This window comes from Ranitomeya variabilis, chromosome 6 (genome assembly GCF_051348905.1).
Source record: "Ranitomeya variabilis isolate aRanVar5 chromosome 6, aRanVar5.hap1, whole genome shotgun sequence".
NCBI classification, from domain to species: domain Eukaryota; kingdom Metazoa; phylum Chordata; class Amphibia; order Anura; family Dendrobatidae; genus Ranitomeya; species Ranitomeya variabilis.
The window spans coordinates 270,384,076-270,408,013 of NC_135237.1; the positions used below are offsets into that span (position 1 = coordinate 270,384,076).

The 23,938-nt window shown below is 42.1% G+C and overlaps 1 protein-coding gene across 8 annotated transcripts in view; it reads left to right on the forward strand.

Annotated features, from left to right (window-relative positions):
- LOC143782307 (NFX1-type zinc finger-containing protein 1-like) overlaps nucleotides 1-23,938 on the forward strand; it is a 197,424-nt gene that overhangs the window by 144,614 nt on the left and 28,872 nt on the right. For all 8 annotated transcript variants that reach the window (XM_077269622.1, XM_077269626.1, XM_077269623.1 and 5 more), the window contains 3 exons: nucleotides 2,954-3,099; nucleotides 6,900-7,010; nucleotides 21,310-21,405. In XM_077269622.1, the coding sequence (XP_077125737.1) occupies nucleotides 2,954-3,099; nucleotides 6,900-7,010; nucleotides 21,310-21,405 (353 nt within the window). The remainder of the gene's footprint in view (nucleotides 1-2,953; nucleotides 3,100-6,899; nucleotides 7,011-21,309; nucleotides 21,406-23,938) is intronic.

The following is a 23,938-nucleotide window of genomic DNA, read 5'->3' on the forward strand; positions in this document are numbered from 1 at the left end:
ATGGCATGCTGTATCGTGTTAGTCACAGAAAAAAGAAATGTTTGAGTGTGGATGAGGCCTGTATGACAAAGAAGTTATGCTACAAATAATTTTAAAGTCAGGTCCCCTACTATATGACACTAGGAACACAAGAATTTTTTGGTGGCCTTTGGATCAGGCCTCTATAACACACTAGATGCTACAAACTATTTTAAAGTGAGGTGCCCTACTGTCTGACACTAGGAACAAAAGAATTTTTTTGTGACTTATGGATCAGGCCTCTATAACACACTAGGTGCTACAAACTATTTTAAAGTCAGGTCCCCTACTGTATGACACTAGGAACAGAATAATTTTTTGTGACCTCTAAATCAGGCCTCTACAGCTTAATTTCAACCCAACAAAATGACAAAGTGTGATACAGCGGGTTGTCTAACTTTTTGCAACTGAAAAATTATAATTTTTTTTAATGTGCCTTAGGTCTGCAGACAGGTTCGTATCACTGTCACAAAATGACAACATGAGATGCAGCAGGCTGTTTCACATTTAGCAGCAGAAAAAATTATATATTTTTTTTAATGTGCTTTAGGTCTGCAGACAGTTTCATATCACTACAGCCTTAAATGACAAGGTGGGATACAGCAGGCTGTTTCACATTTAGCTAGTGAAAAAATATTAATTAGAATGCTATACTCGTGCATGGAGCACAATAGAAGCAGTGCACGACACACTTGTAGGACATGTGCCCTGCTGGCTTTGTCTATGGACCTCAGCAATGGCCAGAAAAAGTTCTGGAAAGTAAATTTAAGAGCCACACTGGACACTACCTAGCTACACTATCTGACTGATATACAACCGCCTAACTAACTAGCTAAAATCTTGTTGTTAACAGTGCCAGCATCAGGAGCAGCCTCTCTGCGCTGTTGCAGTGTCAAAATGGCGCTAAAACAAGATGTCTGCTATTTATATGGAGAAGGACGTGTGATTTCAGCAGTCAATGACACAACCCGTTGTGTCAGGACTTTGTGGGTGTTTCCTTCGCTTTGATTGGCTAGCCGCAATGTGCAGACGTAAAGTTAGGGAAAAAAAAGATTGTTTACAAGAACACCCCGCCTCTGAGCTCTGCAAACCCTCTTCCCTCATCAAACACATGCCAAACGCTCAAGATTAGGGTTGAGCGACTTTTATTTTTATAGGATCGGGTCAGGTTTCACGAAACCCGACTTTCTCAAAAGTCGGGTCGAGTGAAATCGGCCGATCCTATAAAAAAGTCGGGGTCGGGGTCGGCCGAAACGCGAAACCCAATGCAGTGCAATGGGATACTATGGTTCCCAGGGTCTGAAGGAGAGGAAACTCTCCTTCAGGCCCTGGGATCCATATTTACGTGTAAAATAAAGAATTAAAATATAAAAAATTGATATACTCACCCTCTGACCGCGCCCTGGTAGTAACCGGCATCTTCCGTTCCTAAAAATGGCGCTTGAAAGACCTTTCGAATGCTTCACGGCTTGTGATTGGTCGCGGCGGCCCACGTGACCACTGAGCGACCAATCTCAAGCTGGTGACGTAATTCTCAGGTCCTGTTCTGGTTCTCAGGTACATGAGAATTACGTCACGGCTTGTGATTGGTCGCTGAGCGGTCACATGGGCCGCCGCGACCAATCACAGGAAGGCTGCCGGAAAGAAGCAGGGCGCGTACGAGGGTGAGTATATACCTAATATACTCGCTTCTTTCCGGCAGCCTTCCTTCTTAAGAATGAACACGTGAAGGACCTTCCGATGACGTCACGACTTTGTGATTGGTCGCGGCGGCCCACGTGACCGCTCAGCGACCAATCACAAGCCGTGACGTAATTCTCATGTACCTGAGAACCAGAACAGGACCTGAGAATTACGTCACCGGCTTGTGATTGGTCGCTCAGGGGTCACGTGGGCCGCCGCGACCAATCACAAGCCGTGAAGCATTCGAAAGGTCTTTCAAGCGCCATTTTTAGGAACGGAAGATGCCGGTTACCAGCGGCGATGTCCAGGCTGCGTCGGAGAGGTGAGCATATCAATATTTTTTATTTTAATTCTTTATTTTACACTTAAATGTGGATTCTGATACCGATTTCCGATATCGCAAACATATCGGAACTCGGTATCGGAATCCCGATACCAGATTCAGAAGATCGCCGACCTCATGGCTGACCCCACACAGGGGTCGGGTCGGGTTTCATGAAACCCGACTTTGCCAAAAGTCGGCGACTTCTGAAAATGGTCGACCCGTTTCGCTCAACCCTACTCATGATACACCACCATTATCATTGCTAAAGTGCTGCAAATACTTTTGTGGCAACGCAAGTATTTTCCCGCACTTTTACAGAATGTTAACGATTTTATAAATTTTGCTCGTGTTTCCGATCACTAATCCAATTGTACCATATTTGTGCCAAATGTATGTTTGGCTGATCATTTTCTGAACAAATTCGCTAGTGACATAGTCATAGCAGCCGGAAGTCAAATAATGACCTTTGGGTCTGCTAGCTACAGTGGCCTGTTAGACCCTGTTACAGGGTTCATGCATTCTGCCAGTGTAAAACTGACAGGTCTACTGCATTGCAAGTCATGTAATCCAACAAATAAAAGTTAAAATCACATAGAAGGACTAAGTAAAAAAGTACAAAAAAAATGCAAAAATATGAATTTGTTGAAGTTCTTGTGCATTTCATAGAGGCACTAGAGTAGCAGTAGTTTTGATGTGGGTGCACATTTTGCCTGGTTTACTTTGGCTATCAATATTTGCAAATAACAGAAAAATATGATGTGTTCCTATGTGATACATGTTCTTCATACATTTTAAGACATTTTAGTGAATCTGTGCTATTTATTAGTTTCTAAATTTAAAACTGAATATACCTTAGTAGTATTTGAAGAGCAGACCAAAATAATAAGCTAACTGATGTGTATCTTTTTGAAAAAAAAAAATCTATAGGTGCAGCGAAATACAGGAAACTTCTACAAGTTGTTCAACCAAGAATTGTCATTGTTGAAGAGGCTGCTGAGGTTTTGGAAGCACACATTATTACAACACTGAGTAGTAGATGCCAACACCTTATCCTAATTGGAGACCATCAGCAAGTATGTTTTCAAGTGTATTAACTGTAATTTTGTATTTGATATAGCACTACACTACAAAATAGCATTATTTGTTTAGTTAAACAATTGAAGAACCTGGACAAGAAATTCTGAAAGCAAATGTTCTCAGTGTTTGGCAATTTATACTGAACATCCATTTTATTAAAGATATCTGCTCTTTCAGTATCAGAGTTACCCTGCATGGGAACTTCATACATAAGACCAAATTTTCATGATCTTAAAATCAAGATCAGAGCGTCTTCGAACAAGCAATGATCATAGGTGCTAGACTAGCCAGGGTTATTATTTCAGAAACAGCCAACCTTGTGGTGTTTTCTTATGCATCTGGGTATCATACATTTTTCTGTTAAGCATGTTGCCCAAGCACTTCTGAATGATCTTTAGAGGCACATTGCTGGTGTGGGGGATTAGGGCGATTGTTCTTGAGTTGGCACAGTTCCTGGTATCACCTTTCTTCAGCAGTGGAATGAAAACTAATCTTTTCCACTTCTTTGACTATGTGCAGGTCTTCCAGATTGTCTGTCATAGTACTGTAAATGTCACTTTTTGAACTGGTTTGAGCAGCTCTGCAAGAATACCATCAATACCAGGTGCTTTGTTGTTTAACAGCTGCCTCAGAGCCAAATCCACTTCAGGTCTGGTTCTCTTTCCTCTTGGCACCCTCTTTCCTCATGATGGTCAATGCTACTGCTGGCATATAATTCCTATGTGTATTTTTTGTCTCTGCTTGATGTTCTGCTTGTCACTAGTTTTATTCCATTCACAGTCTTTAGTAATTGTTTAGGTTGCTAAGAAATGCTTCTTCACTTGTTTCACCAAAGGCAAATCATTTCCTGATGTGGCTTCTTCGAGGTTCATGCACTCAGGAAGTTGTTCTTGTCTTTCATGGCTTTTCTATGAAAGTAGCATTGAATCGCCTCACTCTGAGTTTGTTCTCATGACAGACCTGCACAAGCTGGTCCTCCACTTTATTCCACTCCCTAAGACCATGTCTGATGATCACTCCTCCATCATATCCTTGAAGTCGCCCATAATTTAGACTATGTCCTTTCTTGGGATCCTTGTCAGGCTCCTTGGACCTGAACGCAGAAGTCCTCAGTGTCTTGCTCTGATTTGTCTACTGTTGGTGCATATCCTTGTATGATGGTCACATTTCCATCTAATGTGGTTGCACACACATAAAATTGATGTACTGGTGGCTTTTTACACATTCTGCAATATTTTTGTTGGCCACAATGGCATATGCTTTCTCATTTTTGTCTCATTCCCATAGTAATAAATGGTGCAGTCTTCTGAACTGAAGTCCCCAGATCTAATCCAGTGCAATTCGCTGACTCCCACTGGGTCCACACTTGTTTCCATTTCCATCTTGATAATATCCAACCTTCTAATATTTATCCCTCTCACATTCCACTTTACGATATTATTATGTACCTCACAGGTAGCCTTTTTCATCATGGACTACACCAGCAATTGGGCCTCCGTGTGAATTTCCTTCTCTTGTGTCATACTTATCTTAATTGCTTTGAATGTGCCTTCAATGGAAATGAGTGGATGACGCAAAGTTCGAATTTACTTGCTTGTGCATTTTTTTTCTGGGAAATTGGATTTGCAGAGAAGCTATTCTCCATGCATTTAATGTTCCTTATTATGCTATGGTCTCTCTGTTCTGCTTCCTACTCAATGTTGGCATAAAAGAGTATAATGAGAGCAATTTGGGTATGATTTTCCCTCAGAGCCTTGGGCCCCGGACAGCAGTCCAAATTGACCTCATTATAATCTGCCCTTTACTGCATATTTTTCTACCTTTACTGCATCAGTAGTCCAGCAATTCTACGTGCCCACTAAAGGGTCCCACAGTCCGACATTTGCCCCTTCAATCCATTTCCCTCCTCTCTTATTCTTTGACTATACTGTATATATAAATAGGAAAGGCAAGACTTCTAAACAGACTGCAAAAACATTACCTGGTCAAAAATATCCTGTTGCACATTTCTTGATGTGAGGGTCAGAATTTAGTAGAAGCAGCATGTATCAATAAACCCTTCCTATCAGATGTCAACAGTTCAGACTGGATGCAGTGGAATAATGGTGCAGGGAATGTTTTCCTGACACAATCTGAATCCTTTGGTACCTGTGGATGAATCTTTTGGATAATATGGCTTACCTAAGCATTGTGGTTGAAGAAGTTAATTCTTTAGCTAAATGGCAGAAAGATATTTTCGGTAGAACAATGCACCATGGCACAAAGCTCATGTAGTCTTGGACTGTTTCCAAGAAGGCAAACAGTTTTTCTTACTTCCTCAAACATCACAGGCCTCAGATCTGAATTCTATAGAACATTTCTGGGCCAAAGTAGAAAAGGCTGTTCCGCATTTTTCAGTACCACCATCTAATTTCTGGCAATTGTATGACTTGGGTCAATATCACCTTGTGGAATCAATGCCACAATGAAACACTGCAAAATGGGTGTCTGCAAAAAAGCTTCTATTCAGTGTAGATTGTAGCGCATGAATCCACAAACTAAGAAATAAGAGTCCTATCCTGGATGTGCTTGCAGTGAGCTTTTTTTATAGTACCGGCAGCAAAAACTGTAGAAATTGTTGATTAATTTATAGCTGTCAAGAAACATCTATAAAGTTAAACTTGCTGTGGATGTGATGTGTGCTCACCTTACAGCCTTTCCCAAACTAGATTTCAGAGGAAGAGGCTGCACAAGGCTGAATTCACCAAATAGATGATGCAGCGTGTGATAAGGTTTTGCATCCTTTCAAAATCGGCATCAGCCTGAACGGTCAGAACAGTGTTAGCGTAATAGGGCACCATCATTTTTTACTCTTCTTCTGTATTTATAAAAAAACTTTAAGTTAAGGTAGGTTTCTCTATAATATTTATTGTGCTTAGCAACATCATATTCTCCAGTGCTTTACTGACATTATCTTCGCTGTCCCAATAGGTACTCAATATCATAGAAGAACAGCAAATAGAATTTTGGCCTCTCTTCATCACTTCGATTAAGGCTGTGTGCACACGTTGCGGATTTTTCGTGTTTTTTCGCTATAAAAACGCATAAAAAACACATATATTATGCATCCCATTATTTAGAATGCATTCTGCAATTTTTGTGCACATGATGCGTTTTTTTCCGCCAACAAAAGCATTGCAGTAAAAAACGCAGAATGTTCATTCATTTTGTGGATTTTTTGCGTTTTTCCCGCTATTTAGGCTATGTGCACACGTTCATGATTTCTTCCAGAAATTTCCTGAGCAAAACCGGACATTTTCTGCAAGAAATCCGCATGCGTTTTTTTTGCGTTTTTGATGCGTTTTTGAGCTTCCCAATGCATTAAAAAATGCGAAAAATCCGCAAAATTAATGAACATGCTGCGTTTTTTACCGCAATGCATTTTTTTCGTGGAAAAAAATGCATCATGTGCACAAAAATTGCGGAATGCATTCTAAATGATGGGATGCATAATGTATATGTTTTTATAGCCAAAAAAAGCAACATGTGCTTAATGCATTGTGAAGCTCCGGAAAAAACGTGTCAAAAACGTGCGGAAAAAAACACTTGCGGATTTCTTGCAGAAAATGTCTGGTTTTGCTCAGGAAATTTCTGAAAGAAATCCTGAATGTGTGCACATGGCCTTAAAATGCTAACATGTTTCTATTACATGCCAGATATTTTAAAAAGACGCGCACTTTCATAGTTGTAATAACATGATATAATATGTTATGTAATTTATTTATTTTTTCATAATTAAATATATATTTCTATGCAGCTCCGTCCAGCAACAACTGTGTATGAACTGGCTAAAAATTTTAATTTGGAAGTTTCAATGTTTGAGAGGCTGATAAGGATGGGCATACCATACGTGCGCCTTAACCTTCAAGTAAGTTCTATGTGAAAATACGGGATGGTAAATAATAAGTAAAAAGAGTTTTCCCAAGTTTAAGTTATTCCCTATCCAACCGCTGGGATCTCCATTGTCCCCGAGAACCAGGTCTCTGAAGAGCCCCGTGTGAATGGAGAAAAGGTCTATCATGCGCACTGCCACTCCATTCATTCTTATGGGAATTAAAACACTTTCTCAGGCGGTCACATGAGAGTAACCTCATATTATTTTTTCTCATAAATTAATGGTATATGTGAGATTAAGAAACGTTGTAATAAATCTTATTAGAGCAATCCATTTCTTTCTTCTGCTGAACTGATCATTCATTCAGATAGGAAACTGAACTGTGACATGCGTTCCAGGAGAACTTGCAGAAACTGGACCTGCTCCTATCAGGCTGCAGAAGTTTTTACCATGCACAATAAATTTACAATGCATGGGGTAAAATCACAGGACCAGGCACCGTAAATTTATGTCGCTTGGTTGTTAAATGGTTAAAGAGGAGATATTGTGTTTAATATTAGTTTTATTAACTATATGTATGTTTGTATGGCATGATAATATTTTACTCCAGGTATTGCTTGTATATAAGGTGTGTGCTTTATGGCTGCGGAAATGCAGGGCAGTTAATTGACAAATGTCAATGTGCAGCTACACTTACCAGAATGGAGAGAATCACATTAGGTGGTCTGTGCTGCGGGAAATCAGGAGTCTTGGAGCTTTAGGTAAGGTTTTCATTAGTGCCAACGTATTTCAGCGCAAAACCTGCTCCTTTATATAGGTAAAAAAGAATGAGCAAGGTACAGCAACTACAAGCTTTATAAAGGGTAAAGGGATGGCAATAATAAAGAGAAATGCTCCCGAAGGGGTAGGGTGGAAAGACAAGACAAAAGTGAAGATACAGAGAAGGTGGGATAGTCAATAAAGACAAGGAAAAAAAGAGAAAAAATCGAAAGGAGGCAAGGAAAGAGAATGATCAGATCATGGTTAAAGAAAAAGTGTGAAAAGAGACGTTATGGATACAGTGAAAAATCTCAAAGTTGCAGAGTGTGCATTGTAATTAAAATATAAGAATAAGCTGTAAAGAAAAAAGTGTGAAACAAAAGGATTAGAACTTGTCACTGATTGGAAAAAAGACTGGATAGGAACAAAAGGATTAGAACTTGTCACTGATTGGAAAAAAGACTGGATAGGAATAAAAGGATTAGAACTTGTCACTTATTGGAAAAAAGACTGTGGATAGGAATAAAAGGATTAGAACTTGTCACTGATTGGAAAAAAGACTGTGGATAGGAATAAAAGGATTAGAACTTGTCACTTATTGGAAAAAAAGACTGTGGATAGGAGGATAATGGATGTAGCTAATTAAGGACTGGAGGTAAGATGAATGAGGGTGGAAAATTGAAGCAACGTAAAAGGATATAGAATGTTCAATCAGAGGGGAATTAAAAGAATAACCCCTATGGAATAAAGGTGAAGTGAACAGTCAAGTGTGTTTGGATGGGTGGCTGGGAAGTGTCGCTTTGAGGTTTACTAAAGAAAAGTGGCGGGAGAGAAGAGACAGAATGAGAAACAGGGAAAATTAATTAGAATTTAAAATAAGGAAAAGGAACAATGGTGGAGAAAAAGTATAGTGCTTAATTGAAGAAATACATTTTTAGAACATTGGGAGTAATAGAATAAGTAAAAGGTGCGTAGGAAAGGATCGAGAGGAAAGGAAAAGACATTGATAATAATGATGAGCAGGCAAAGTGGAAAGAAGTAGCCTGAGTGGAGAGTTTGTGCAGAATCTAGCCTTTTAAAAAGTGATGAAGGATCTTGGAATTTAATGATGAGGACCTAAATTATAGAGAGAAAAGAGATGAAACAACAAGGGTGTAGGAACGGCATTAATGAAATGGAAATGCCTAAAAACAAGTTGCAATAACAATGATGCAATGAAAAATATAGTAAACAACTAACTATTAGATTTTAGAAGAACTTAAAACTAATTAAGGTAGAATCAAATAAAAATGAATTAGTATTAAATTGAAAAAAATAATTTTGACAGTACTTTTTGTGGTAGGTTGTGCTCCTTTGCAAACCATGGAGAAATTATAAAAATATATTGAGATTAAATAACAGGACATTGTATGGTGAAATATAAAAACATATACAAATATAAAGATATTAAATAACATATATAGACTTATATAATGATATAGGAAAGGTAAAAAGGCTCAAGTACGTTTTTCCACCTACAAAGAATGGAGAGGTCTGTAATTTGTATTGTAAGCATACTTCAACTGTGAGAGACAAAATCTTAAAAAACAAGCAAACAGAAAATCACATTGTATGATTTTTACATACCGTATATACTCGTGTATAAGCCGAGTTTTTCAGCACATTCTTTTGTGCTGAAAACGCCCCCCTCAGCTTATACATGAGTCACGGTACAGAAAGTCGGGGGGGGGGGGGGGGGGGCTGCGGAGCAGCGGGTGCCAGGAGCCGGCGCACACTTCATACTCACCAACCTGTGCAGGCTTGGTGCTGTCACTGAACCTCGTTCCAGCCGCCGGCGGCACGGCGCATGCCTGCAGCTCTTCCTGTGCTCAGCGGTCATGTGCTACCTCTCATTAAGGTGATGAATATGGACACGTCTCCACTCCCATAGGGGTGGAGCTCATATTCATCACCTTAAGGCCGGCCTCACACTAGCGAGTTTTACTGACGTATGAGCGCATAAACTACGTCCGTAAAACTCGCAAAATAAACTGCACAATTATTCTCAATGGGGCTGCTCCTATTAGCCGTATATTACGGTTCAGTATTATACGACTTTCTACGGCCGTACAAAATCGCAGCATGCTGCGTTTGTCAGCGTATTGCGCAAAAAAATCGCTAATGAAAGTCTATGGGGGCGAGAAAAATACGGATTCCACACGGACCTGCAGTGTGACTTGCGAGAAATACGCAGCGGTGTTAGTGAAAAGTTGGTAATTCAATTGCCGGCTTTTCATTTCTCCTGCACAAACCCGACAGGATATGAGACATGGTTTACATACAGTAAACCATCTCATATCCCCTTTTTTTTTTGCATATTCCACACTACTAATGTTAGTAGTGTGTATGTGCAAAATTTCAGTGCTGTAGCTGCTAAAATAAAGGGTTAAATGGCGGAAAAAATTGGCGTGGGCTCCCGCGCAATTTTCTCCGCCAGAATGGTAAAGCCAGTGACTGACGGCAGATATTAATAGCCATGAGAGGGTCCATGGTTATTGGCCCCCTGTGGCTAAAAACATCTGCCCCCAGCCACCCCAGAAAAGGCACATCTGGAAGATGCGCCTATTCTGGCACTTGGCCACTCTCTTCCCACTCCCTGTAGCGGTGGGCTATGGGGTAATGAAGGGTTAATGCCACCTTGCTATTGTAAGGTGACATTAATATATTAAACACAGTCTTAGAAAAAAAATTTTTTGCAAAACGTCAAAATACTATAATAAATACACACTACTACTTAAATAAAGAGTAGAAAGACGAAACAGCAAAATATTAAAATATTTATAACTTTATTGAAAAGATGATTAAAAACATGTAAAATAAGCTATAAGAGCCACACATGATAGAGCGCACAAACAGGGACTTCTGAAAAAATCAATATGTATGTACCAAGCCAGGCATGTAAGGGAAATGAATGCCTTAAAAAAAGGATATTTGAAAACAGCTGAATATATATATATAATACTAATTTTATGTAACACTTAATTATATGTGCAAAAATTGCTACATGAAGTGCTAATAAATAAATACCTCTTACATATATATACAAAAAATGTGCAAAAAATTGCTACATAAAGTGCCAGTGAATAAATACCTCTTATAATATATACAAAATTAGTAATTAATAAATGTCAAAAAAATGACCTAGAGTGTACTAGTGCAAATTACATGTATATATAATTGATTAATGGTAAAAATGCTGGATGCTCAATATAATTGCATAATGCACAAATGTGCCATTACAGATATAAATCTAACATAAAGTGCAGATATTCAGTGCATTCCACATAAGGTGCTAAGTATCCAATGTAAAGCACATGATATACATGTGTGTTACTGCAAAATGGCCACAATCTGCATCTGATCTAAAGTGCTAAGTGCTCAGTGCAAATATATAGCGCACAAGTGTATAGCGCACAAAGGTATAGCGCACAAATGAGCTACTACAAGATTATGTCTGTAAAGATCCAGCTTAGATATAGTGAAAACATGTAATCATACCTGGCTAAGGATAAACACGGTCCCAAAAGTGAAGTGTGCTCTCACCCAGACAGCGCCGTTTCGCTAATGCTTCCTCTATGGGGGCGTAACTTTACATGGCAAAAGGATGTGTCTATATACCGGCGGTGAATTAGAACTATGAATCTCATTGGTGGGCAGAAGTGAAAGCCGTGAAAGATATACATCTCTTTGCGAGGAAACTAATTCTACAAAAATTACATCATAAAACGGAGGGAGAGAATTTGTCCTTATCAGAGTTAGAAAGAGAGACTTTACGTGATTTGGAGAGTCTGGAGGAAGAAAATTTAGCGAGTAATGGAGGTAGGTTTCCTAACCATCTAATACAAAAATCCAAAACTTTTCCTTCCTTAAATACTAGTGCATCAGTTGAAGTCTTTACAAAATTGGTGATAAAAGACATCGAAATGCTGCCTGATAGTCCTAAATGGATATCTAATTTGAATAATGAAGAAAGACAAGCTATTACTGAACTTCGAAACTTGACAGATATTGTAATAAAACCGGCCGACAAAGGCGGTAACCTTGTCTTATGGCCTAATGATATGTATAGAGACCAAGCTTATAAAATTCTGGGTAATTCTCACGAATATTGTCAACTTACTCATAATCCTATGTCTCGCTTCCAAGATGATTTGATCCAGATCCTGGAAAGGGCATACGATGATTCCATCATACCTAAAAGAGTGGTCGATTGTATTAAGAAATTAAATCCTCGCCTTCCCACGTTTTATTTATTGCCTAAGTTGCATAAAAATCCCCAAAATCCACCTGGGCGGCCGATTGTATCAAGCAATGGAGGCTTGTGTGAGATCATTGGTAAAATCATTGATCACTATTTAAAACCTATTGTTGGTACACTCCCTTCATTCATACAGGACACATCGGCAGCTCTCAGACGCATCAATCATATACAACTAGAAGATGGTTCCTTCATGGTTACTGCTGATGTGGAATCTTTATATTCTTCAATCAGACATAATGATGGTCTGAGGGCAGTCGCTTTGTTCCTGGAGGAAAGTGGTTTGGATAAACCCTTAACCCAGATAATTTTGGATTTATTGCGCTTTGTTTTAGAGCACAATATTTTTACTTTTGATCAAAAAATATTCTTACAAAAGCAAGGTACAGCAATGGGGGCCACGTGTGCCCCCTCATATGCTAATCTTTTTTTGGGGGCCTGGGAACGAGAAATTTTTATTAATAACCCCCCAGATGGCATTGAACTTGTGCAAGGTTGGATCCGCTTCATTGACGACATTTGGTTCATTTGGGAAGGAACTTCAGAGCAACTTGTTTCCTTCATACAAAAACTAAATTGTAATAACTTAAATATTAAATTAACTTATAAAATGGGTCGTGAATTGGATTTCCTTGATTTGAAAATTTCAACCCTTGCGAATGGGACCATCCACCAGGGGGCGCATCACCGCGACTGAAGGAAATGTAGGTCAATGACCTACATTTCCTTCATTCGCCGGGGATTACAGGCACGGAGCACAGCTGCATTTAGCAGGGCTCCTGCCTGTAATATTAGTTAACCCCTTCAGATGGATTACTTCGTGGGACGAGACGGTTCACCAGAGGGTATGTATCTTGTGCGTTTATTATTTTTCCAAGCGAGGGTGTTCCTGATGGATTGAGAGAACAATAAATTATTACAACAACCGCTGTGTTTATTTCATTAAACTACTTTTAAATCATGTGTGTGTGTGTTTTTTAACCCTTTCCTACAATTGGATTAATAATGGATAGGTGTCATAATTGACGCTTCTCCATTATTAATCTGGCTTAATGTCACCTTACAATAGCAAGGTGGCATTAACCCTTCATTACCCCATAGCCCACCGCTACAGGGAGTGGGAAGAGAGTGGCCAAGTGCCAGAATAGGCGCATCTTCCAGATGTGCCTTTTCTGGGGTGGCTGGGGGCAGATGTTTTTAGCCACAGGGGGCCAATAACCATGGACCCTCTCATGGCTATTAATATCTGCCGTCAGTCACTGGCTTTACCATTCTGGCGGAGAAAATTGCGCGGGAGCCCACGCCAATTTTTTCCGCCATTTAACCCTTTATTTCAGCAGCTACAGCGCTGAAATTTTGCACATACACACTACTAACATTAGTAGTGTGGAATATGCAAAAAAAATGGGGATATGAGATGGTTTACTGTATGTAAACCATGTCTCATATCCTGTCGGGTTTGTGCAGGAGAAATGAAAAGCCGGCAATTGAATTACCGGCTTTTAACACATATCGCGCTGAATGAAATCTAAATACAGAATATATATATGTATGTGTCTCAATGACATATATATATATACTGTATATATGTTTTCCCGAACATTTGAGCACATAAATCCATTAGATATCGGTTTTGCAAGCCTGCGCAAAAATCTCGCAGTACGGATGCCATACGGATTACATATGGAGGATGCCATGCGCAAAATACGCTGACACACCCTGACTACGGATCAATATTTTGGGAACATTTCTCCGTATTACGGCCGTAGTACGGACGTATAATACGTGGCGTATTGTCTTACGCCCAGTGTGAGGCCGGCCTAATGAGTGGTACCACATGACCGCTGAGCACAGGAACAAGCTGCAGGCAGGCTCCGGCGAACTGAACTAGATACAGCACCCAGGGCCCGCACATAGGTGTGTATGATGGGTTTTTCTCAATAGGAAACATGCACACAGGGATAGCAAATAAGGAGGCATGCATACAGCGATGGAACGGGGGAGGCATTCATACAGGAACTGAATGGGGGAGGCATGCATACAGGGACTGAACGGGGGAGGCATGCATACAGGGGCAGGGACGGGGAGGCATTCATACCAGGACAGGGAAGAGGGAGGCCATGCATAGCAGGACAGGGATGAGGGGACAATGCATACCCAGCTCATACTCGAATCAATAAGCTTACCCAGTTTTCCATGGCAAAAGTAGATGCCTCGGCTTATACTCGGGTCAGCTTATATTCAAGTATATACGGTAAGTAAATTGCATTTTATTGCATGAAATAAGTATTTGATCACCTACCAACCAGCAAGAATTCTGGCTATCACAGTCCTGTTAGTTTTTCTTGAACCCCTTAGTGAGCCAGCCAATTTTGACTTTAAAGTGAACCTGTCAGCAGGATTGTGCTGAGTAACCTACAGACACTGTCAGCTTGGTGCCGTTATACTGATTAAAATGATACCTTGGCTGATGAAATCAGTTTTGTGGTTGTTTAATCTTTAGTTGTAGTTTTCAGTTATTGGGATTCTCATGCTCCCAGGGCGGCCTGTGGGGGGGGGTCTTCATGTGGTGCTCTGCTTAGATATTAATATGTATGGCTTATGGCAGGTCACTGATCACTCAGTAACAGCATGATAAGGTGGATAATATGCATATTTTCGTTTTCTTTAGACATATAGTTTTGTTTAAGAAAATGTTTTTCTATTTTTTTTAAACAATAGATAGATGCTATTGTGCAGGCACCACCGCTGACACCATTTTAGCAGAAAAAAAAAAATTAGACGTCATTAAAATGGCGCCGGCAGCGCCAGCGCAGTAGCATCTATCAGAATCTGATAGATGCTACTGAGCAGGAGTCTCCGTTGGTGCAATTTTGGAAGAGAAGAAAAAAAATTAGGCTCCATCAAGATGACGCCTGTTGCGCCAGCGCAGTAGCATCTATCATAACGCGATAGATGCTACTGTAATATGCAGGTGCTGTGATGCAGTATCACAAATGCTGCAGAGTAGGGGTTAACTATATTTAATTAGTCAACAGTTAGGAACTTCACTCAGGGAGATAGCAGGGTAAAAGGGTACAAAACTAAACTGAATAAACAGTTGTTTAACTAAGGGTATGTGCACACGTCTGGATTTCTTGCAGAAATTTCCTGAAGAAAACCGGAAATTTTCTGCATGAAATCCGCATTTTTTTTTTTGCGTTTTTTTTCCGTTTTTTTAGCATTCTGCAAGCGTAATTAGCTTGCAGAATGCTAAAGTTTTCCAAGCGATCTGTAGCATCGCTTGGAAAACTGACTGACAGGTTGGTCACACTTGTCAAACATAGCGTTTGACAAGTGTGACCATCTTTGTACTATAGATGCTGCTTATGCAGCATCAATAGTAAAAGATGGAATGTTTAAAAATAATAAAAAAAATAAAAAAAATGGTTATACTCACCTGCAGGCGTCCGTTCCTATAGATGCCGGTGTGGTTCAGGACCTTCCATGACATCACGGTCACGTGAGCGGTCACATGACCGGTCTCGACCAATCACAAGACCGTGACGTCATCGCAGGTCCTTCACCGCACATCAACTATAGAAACCGAAGCGGCAGCATGCAGCGGAGAGGCGGGAAGACATCGAAGGTGAGTATAGGACTATTTTTTATTTTAATTCTTTTTTTTTTACCAATTATATGGTGCCCAGTCCGTGGAGGAGAGTCTCCTCTCCTCCACCCTGGGTACCAACCGCACATAATCAGCTTACTTCCCGCATGGTGTGCACAGCCCCGTGCGGGAAGTAAGCAGATCAATGGACTCCTAGGTGTGCGGAACCCCCTGCAATTCCGCATTTTAATGAACATGTTGCTTTTTTTTCCGCGATGCGATTTTTTTGCGGAAAAAAAGGCTACATTTGCACAAAAAATGCGGAATACACTGAAAATAATGGGAGGCATATGTTAGCGTTTTTTTCACGTTTTTATCACGTTTTTATAGCGAAAAAACGCAAAAAAACCGCAAAAAATACTGAACGTGTGCACATGGCCTAAAGCTGGAGTCACACTAAACGACTTACCAACGATCACGACCAGCGATACGACCTGGCCGTGATCGTTGGTAAGTCGTTGTGTGGTCGCTGGGGAGCTTTCACACAGACAGCTCTCTCCAGTGACCAACGATCAGGGGAACGACTTCGGCATCATTGAAACTGTCTTCAACGATGCCGAAGTCCCCCTGCAGCACCCGGGTAACCAGGGTAAACATCGGGTTACTAAGTGCAGGGCTGCGCTTAGTAACCTGATATTTTCCCTGGTTACCATTGTAAAAGTAAAAAAAAAAAAAACACTACATACTCACCTTCTGATGTCTGTCACGTCCCCCGCCGGCATCCACACGGTTAAAACTGCTTTCGGCAAGAGCGCTGCTAATGCACGTGCTGCTGCCGAGAGCTTCCCTGCACTGAATGTGTCACAGTCAGTGCAGGGAAGCTCTCGGCCGGAGCGCGTGCATTAGCAGCGCTCCTGCCGAAAGCAGTTTTAACCCTGTGGACGCCGGGGGACGTGACAGACATCAGAATGTGAGTATGTACTGGTTTTTTTTTTACTTTTACAATGGTAAGGCTGGTTTCACATTTGCATTTAAAAACTCAGCGTTTAAAAAAAAAACGCAGGTGGTGAAAAAACGCATGTAAACGCGTGCAAATGCTGCTTTTTTAGACGCATGCATTTTTGCAGGTGGTAAAAAACGCGGCGTTTTGACGCGTTTACATGCGTTTTTTCATGCGTTTGCGTTTTTGAAACGCATGCTGAGAAATGTGTGACAGCTGCCAATCATCAAAATCAACTAGAAAAACCACTATAAATAGAAGCTAGGGTTAGGGTTAGTGTTAGGGGTAGGGTTAGGGTTTGGATCCCTAGGGTTTGGGTTAGGGTTAGGGGTAGCTTTTTATTAGAAGAATGTCCTGGTCACCAGGTCACTGATAAGCCACCCCCCACAATCAAGGTGATAAAGGGATCCAAACCCTAACCCTACCCCTAACCCTAACCCTAGGGATCCTAGGGATCCATAGGGATGTTGACCTGGTGACCAGGACATTCTTGTAATAAAAAGCTTTGTTCAATGTGGACACCCCAAGATATACGGTATTGCTATAGAGTACTAAAAATATTAACTCGTAGAGTATTCCCTGTCATATTGTTAGGGTTAGGGTTAGGGGTAGGGGTAGGGTTAGGGTTAGGGTTAGGATTCCTTTATCACCTTGATGGTGGGGGGTGGCTTATCAGGGTGTATTCTTGTTTTTTTCTATTAAAACGCATGCGTTTTTAACGCAAGCAAACGCATGTGCTTAAAAACGCATGCGTTTACATAGACAACAATACGTTTTTTTGCCGCAAAAAAACGCCTCTAGAAATTACTACATGTTGCATTTCTGCGACAGAACGCATGCAGCAAAAAAACGCATGCGTTGTTAAACGCGGCCAAACGCGTACAAAAAAAACGCATGCGTTTTTAATGTTAAACATAGGGGAAAAAACGCATGTGTTTTTTTCTGTACAAACGCTGCAGATCAAAACGCAAGTGTGAAACCAGCCTAACCAGGGTAAATATCGGGTTAGTAAGCGCGGCCCTGCGCTTAGTAACCCGATATTTACCCTGGTTACAAGTGAACACATCGCTGGATCGGCGTCACACACGCCGATCCAGCGATGACAGCGGGTGATCAGCGACCAAAAAATGGTCCTGATCATTCCCCAACGACCAACGATCTCCCAGCAGGGGCCTGATCGTTGGTCGCTGTCACACATAACGAGATCGTTAGCGGGATCGTTGCTACGTCACCAAAAGCGTGACGTTGCAATGATATCGTTAACGATATCGTTATGTGTGACTCAGCCTTTACAGTCTCTGATTAACAGTTCACTTATCTTGGCTTCGTAGCCTGTCACTCTCTGAAGACCCCGTGGATCACAGAATGCCGGCGGTGTTCAGTGTAATGTCTGCTGGCATCTAGCACGCAGCCCTTCTGGCGGCAACGGGCGGTCTCCTGTTTTACCCGCTGAGCCCCTATTACATATATCTGCAGAGCAAAAGAATAGAGCTCTCTGCAGGGTTCCTCTCGGTGCGTGCCTCTTTGAATAGGTGCTGTCACTTGAAGGACTGCGCTGCAATGCTCTCCGCGGCATGCGCCTCTCTGGATGTCAGCCAATACCTTGATGTCTGAAATGCAACGCTCCGTTGATCGCACGCTCCCCTGTGCATAGGCAAGCCCCTCATGATACAGCCCTTCCTCTGCACGCCGCAGCCTGTCGCTCCCCTCAGCTGCGGTCTGCACCCATCTGGTGTATTGCCTCTCCTTAAAATGACAAGTTTAATTGAGCATAAGCTTGTTGATAACATATTTAGATAAAAAGAAAAGCTAATCATGGCTGATGTGGCACGTGGTGGAAATGCTTTGTCTGTCTACTGATGTGTGTAAGTGCTTTTGCAGCGCCCCAGGGTCCTGGTCGTTACAGTAATATCATTCTCCTCTAGGGGGGAGTGATGTTACATTTGGAGGCAAAGAAGGACAACTGAATCCAGGTATCACAAACATGCAACACATTTCATACTCCAGTCCACCAGGGGGAGCTATGCTCCTATTCACTAGGGCACTCCTAACACTTAGGTAAAACTGGTAGCCTGGGGAGGAAGTTAGTCAGTTGCTGGCTGAGCTTTGCTCAGGTAGTTGATCCCTGACAGGGGTGGGATCCTGTCAGAGATCGAGGAAGAAGGACACGGAGCTGTGCCTGCCCTGAGTGCGGCAGCTTCCAGAAAGACACTGAAAGCGAACTGTATTGTAGAGAGGGTGAGAAGAAGTCGTAGCAAAGGAGCGGATACCAGAAGGGGAACAGCCCTGCACCGGCTGCCTCCTTCTGAGGTTCAGGATCCCGGTAGCCAGAACACCGAGGGAGCAACGACCCTTTATGCCTTGCTCCAGAGACCGGCAGGACAGCTAATTTCACGTTACCTGCCCACCCTATAACCAGGAGGCACGGTGACAACTACAGAGCCGGGTCATCTAAGAGTCTATATAAACAGGCTCAAGTCACCAGTCATACAGGTTTGTCCTATCCTAACCGGGACACAGAGAGAGACATAACATCTACAACATCTGTGAGGACCTTATGAGACGCTTAGCAGTAAGGTACTGCAACACCACGGCGCTAGAGGAAGGTTACTGCTTTCCACCTGGACAAGGGGACTCTAGACTTGCCTCCAAACCAGCCGGACTCTGCGAGCCCTGTGATCTGGTGCCCTGGACTGTGGATGCTGAAGTCTTCTGTAAAGGGTAAAGAGACTGCAACCTTGTGTCCTCGTTCTTCACTGCGCCTCTCACCATCCACCATCTACACACTGGGAAGCCCTGGGGATACACTTCACCTGTGGGAAGGTATACCATCTAGCTGCAATAACATCACCCCAGCGGACCCCCTTAAAGCAGCGTCGGTCACCCTGACCGAATACCACAGGTGGCGTCACGAACACTTTACCTTTAAAGACCTTTCCCTTTTCTACACAGACGTCCCTAGGTGTTATGTTGGGCTTGTGGTTAGGAGCACTAGAAATGACCAGATGAGCAAACTAGCAATACAGGACGAGCTCTGGGAAGTGGGAGCTCTGCTGACCGCAAGCCCTAATCCTATCACAACAACTAGAAATAGCCGTGGAGCGTTCCTGACTCTGCCTAGATGCCTCTTCACAGCCTAAGAGCTAACTACCCCTAAAGATAGAAAATACAGCCTACCTTGCCTCAGAGAAATTCCCCAAAGAAATAGGCAGCCCCCACATATATTGACTGTGAGTTAAGATGGAAGTCACAAACACAGGAATGAAATAGGTTTCAGCATAGGAGGCCAGACTTAACTAAACAGACTGAAGATAGAAAAGGTATCTTTGCGGTCAGCATAAAAAACTAACAAAAAACCACGCAGAGTGTGCAAAAGAAACCACCGCACCGACTCACGGCGCGGTGGTGCCACTCTGCATCCCAGAGCTTCCAGCTAACAAGATAAAATCATAATAGCTGGACAAAAACACAATGGTAACAAATAAGCTAGCAGGGACTTAGCTTTTGCTGAAGTAGACAGGTCATAAGAAAGATCCAAGAGAACTGAACCAGTACTAGGACATTGACAGCTGGCATCAAGTAACGATCTGAATGGAGTTAAATAGAGCAGCCAGCCAAGGCCTGAACGAGATCAGCTGGAGAAGGAATCTCAGAACCAGCAGCTCCACTCACAGCCACCAGAGGGAGTCCATGAACAGAACTCGCCGAAGTACCATTCATAACCACAGGAGGGAGCTCAAGAACAGAATTCACAACACCTAGGGCCACGGACCGGGTCAGCCACCATGACATCCCCGAGAACCGAAGGACCCAGTACCGAGTACCCCACTGCCCTACTGGGGGCGATCCACTTTCACTTTGCATTACAATCTAGTTTTAGTAGGTAAAATTATTGTGCTTAAGTGACTTCATGCTTGCTATTTATTATATTTTTGTAGTGCAAAACAAATGAAAAATAGTAATTCTGGCGTTCACCGGGTAGGCTAAATGAAAAGTTTGGGACTTAGAGAAATCAATGTGTGTTTTTTTTTTTTTACATAAATAAGAAGTTATAATGTAAAAAGGTTTATATACATTTTTTACATGGATTTTATTTTTCTGAAACATTTTTTGTCACTTAGGCCGGAGTCACATTAGCGTATGGCATCCGATACTAGCGCATTGAAGGTGATATGCTAATGACAGTTGGTTCCTCTTCTGCTGCGAGCGTGAGCCGAGTGTCAATGCTCTCTGCTCTGATCCTCTCGCATCAGAGAATCGGTGCAGAGGAGACTGAGAAAGTAATTTCTCCATCGTCTCTGTTGCCGGCCTGCATGAGAATCGCACTGCACTCAGGTAACATCCAAGTGCAGTGCAGTGTTTCACATGCACCCATAGACTTATGATCTGAATTTTGCATGCAATCTCATCATACTGCGTTTTTATTCAGTCTGGTCTTGATACAATCAGAGCTGGAAAAAAAAATGCTGATGAGCGCACAATCATAGAATAACATTGGTCCAAATACAATCCGCTTTTTTTATTGGATTGCATTAGTCTTTGAGCTATTCGCAAGTGTGAGTGAGCCTTTAGTCTTACAAGGGCGTCAACTGCTACTTTACAAGGTTACTAGATTGTATATTTCTACTTTTTGAAAGGTATTCTATTTTATGCATCAGTCAAACTATATTAATTTTTCTTTTTGCAGCATCGAATGAGGCCAGAAATAGCAAAGCTACTAACACCACACATTTATGACAAACTGGAGAATCATGAATCTGTATATAAATATGACAACATAAAGGTAATTTTTTACTTTTTTCATAATAATCAAGGAAACTAACAGTTTTTAAGATCCTGCTTAACCCTATGCCCTTCAAACTCAAGGACAGATAAAGGGTTAAAATCTAGGGGGTGAAAGCAATCATCTCTTGGATAGACGCTAGTGCACACACAGGGGTCCAATTTTATGGTTCAAAAGAAACATGCGGTTTACTAAATATGCATAAACCATCTAGCTCAGTGTTTCTCAACTCCAGTCCTCAAGACCCCACAACAGGTCATGTTTTCAGGATTTCCTTAGTATTGCGTATGCGATGGAATTAATGCTTGAGCAGGTGATGAAATTATCACCTGTGCAATACTAAGGAAATCCTGAAAACATGACCTGTTGTGGGGTCTTGAGGACTGGGGTTGAGAAACACTGATCTAGCTTAACAAACAAAAACAGCCTCTTCTGGGTACAAAAGGTATAACAGCACCAAAACAGAAAATATACAGTCCATAAATAAAGCATGGACCTTCACTCAGCCTCTGGCAGACACTGAGCCACACAAGTAAGATGTCACAATTAATTTTTGGTTTCATGGCAGCTATGGTTCTGCTATAATATAAATATGGCTTTTTTCCTTTATGGGCCAGCAAGGGTTAATGTCAGTTTCCTTGCCGGAAGTTGTTTTGTTGCTGGTCAGCTGATGTGGGTGGTGACCACTCCCACCATCCTTTAAATAGTCACATGACGCATCAGCTAACTGTTGGCAATAGAGTTATTCTATGAAGACCAGCCTAGGAGTTTGGAGCTCTCTGGTGCCAGTGGTTTATCTGCTACTTCTGTGGAGTTCTGTTTCCTTATTCCGTGTCCTCTGCTGTGTGGAGCATGGCAGCGGAGGCTGGAGCCAAGTTTCTTGTTCCCTATCCTGTCTCGTGCTTGTCACTACCCCCTGTGTTTATACTATCTGTACTATCTGTAGTGATGAGGCTAGCATCCTTCCTGGCTAGTGCACTAGCCAGGGTATAGTGAGGTGACAGTTAGGGACTAGGCACATGATGGCTGTGAGGGGAAAGACCCACATAGGGCATTAAGTGAGCTTAGGGATAGGCACAGGTTGTGGTTAGGAGGTGCCCCATCCCTTGCTCCCTACTGTTAGGGCTTTCCTCTCCCTTTTTACATCCCATTGTTGGTGTTTGTTGTGTCTTCTGCTGTACCTACCAGTGTGGGTCATGATACAAGGTCTTTTCACCTTGCACACACATCATTTATGATACAGCTGAACTTCCTTATATCTGCCTATATCATGCCCTGGAGTGGGGATATGTGAGCAGCCAGTCCCATCCATCTCTCTCACTGCACGTAAATCCGGCTCTGGGCACAAAGTATTGACTCTCTCAGCAATATACATGCTGGAGCCTGCTTGTCCGGGCTAACTTCACTGTGGTTACCAATCTTGATGATACATCGCTCCCCTCAAGGACATGTCCAGTGGCCAACTTACATTCTCCCCTTCTTCCCAAAGTGGGGGCATTGCACCTTCCACTATCATTCAGTGGATCCTCGACCAACTGAGTGTCAGCATTTCCATGTAGTTTCCTGGGCCTACTCCCTACATGGAAGCTAAAATCTGGAAGTGCTCAGAATCACCTGGTCACTCAGGCTTTGTTCCCCTTCTTCTCCTGCATCCACCTCAGCGGGGCATGGTTTAACACTAACCTAAACTTCCTGCCCAATAGGTTAAGTATCTTAGTGTCCAATGCCCACTTGATGGCTAAAGTCTCCTTCTCCATGATGGAGTAGATTTTCTCACAAGGAGATAGTTTCCAACTTAGCCACTCTATCAGCTTCTTGAGACCACTTGGCTATAGGCGACTTTGAACCAATAAGGAGGTCTGTCAGAGGTGCCGCTATCATGGCAAATTTTCAGATGAACCAATGGTAGTAGCCGACGATGCCAAAAACGTACTGACCTGCTTCTGTGAGAGTGGTTCTCCCAATTCTGGATTGTGTCAACCTTATTCATTTGGGGTTTACTCTCGCCTCTGCCTACTACATAGCCCAAGTACTTGGCTTCTTCCATCCCCATGGCACATTTCTTTTGGTTAATGGGAAAACTCTGCCTTCCATAAAGCATCAAATATTGCCTGGACTTTGCCTAGATGACTTCACCAATCCTGGCTGAAGACCAAGATGTTATCCAAGTAGGATGCTGCGTACTTCTTGTGGAGAGTTAGGATTCGGTCCATGGCTCTCTGAAAGGTGGCTGGAGCTCCTTTTAACCCAAATGGCATCCTGACATACTGGAAACAACTGTCTATCATTGTCAAATCCGTCTTCTCCTTGGCATCTTTGGATAGAGGAATCTACCAATATCTTTAAGTGAGGTCCAGAGTGTTAATATATGTTAATATACCTGGCTGGCTCTAGCCTGTCAATGAGCTCGTCGACACAGGGCATTGTATATGTATCAAATTTTGAGACTTCATTCAGCTTCATGTAGTGAATAGTGTTGAGCATTCCGATACCGCAAGTATCGGGTATCGGCCGATACTTGCGGTATCGGAAT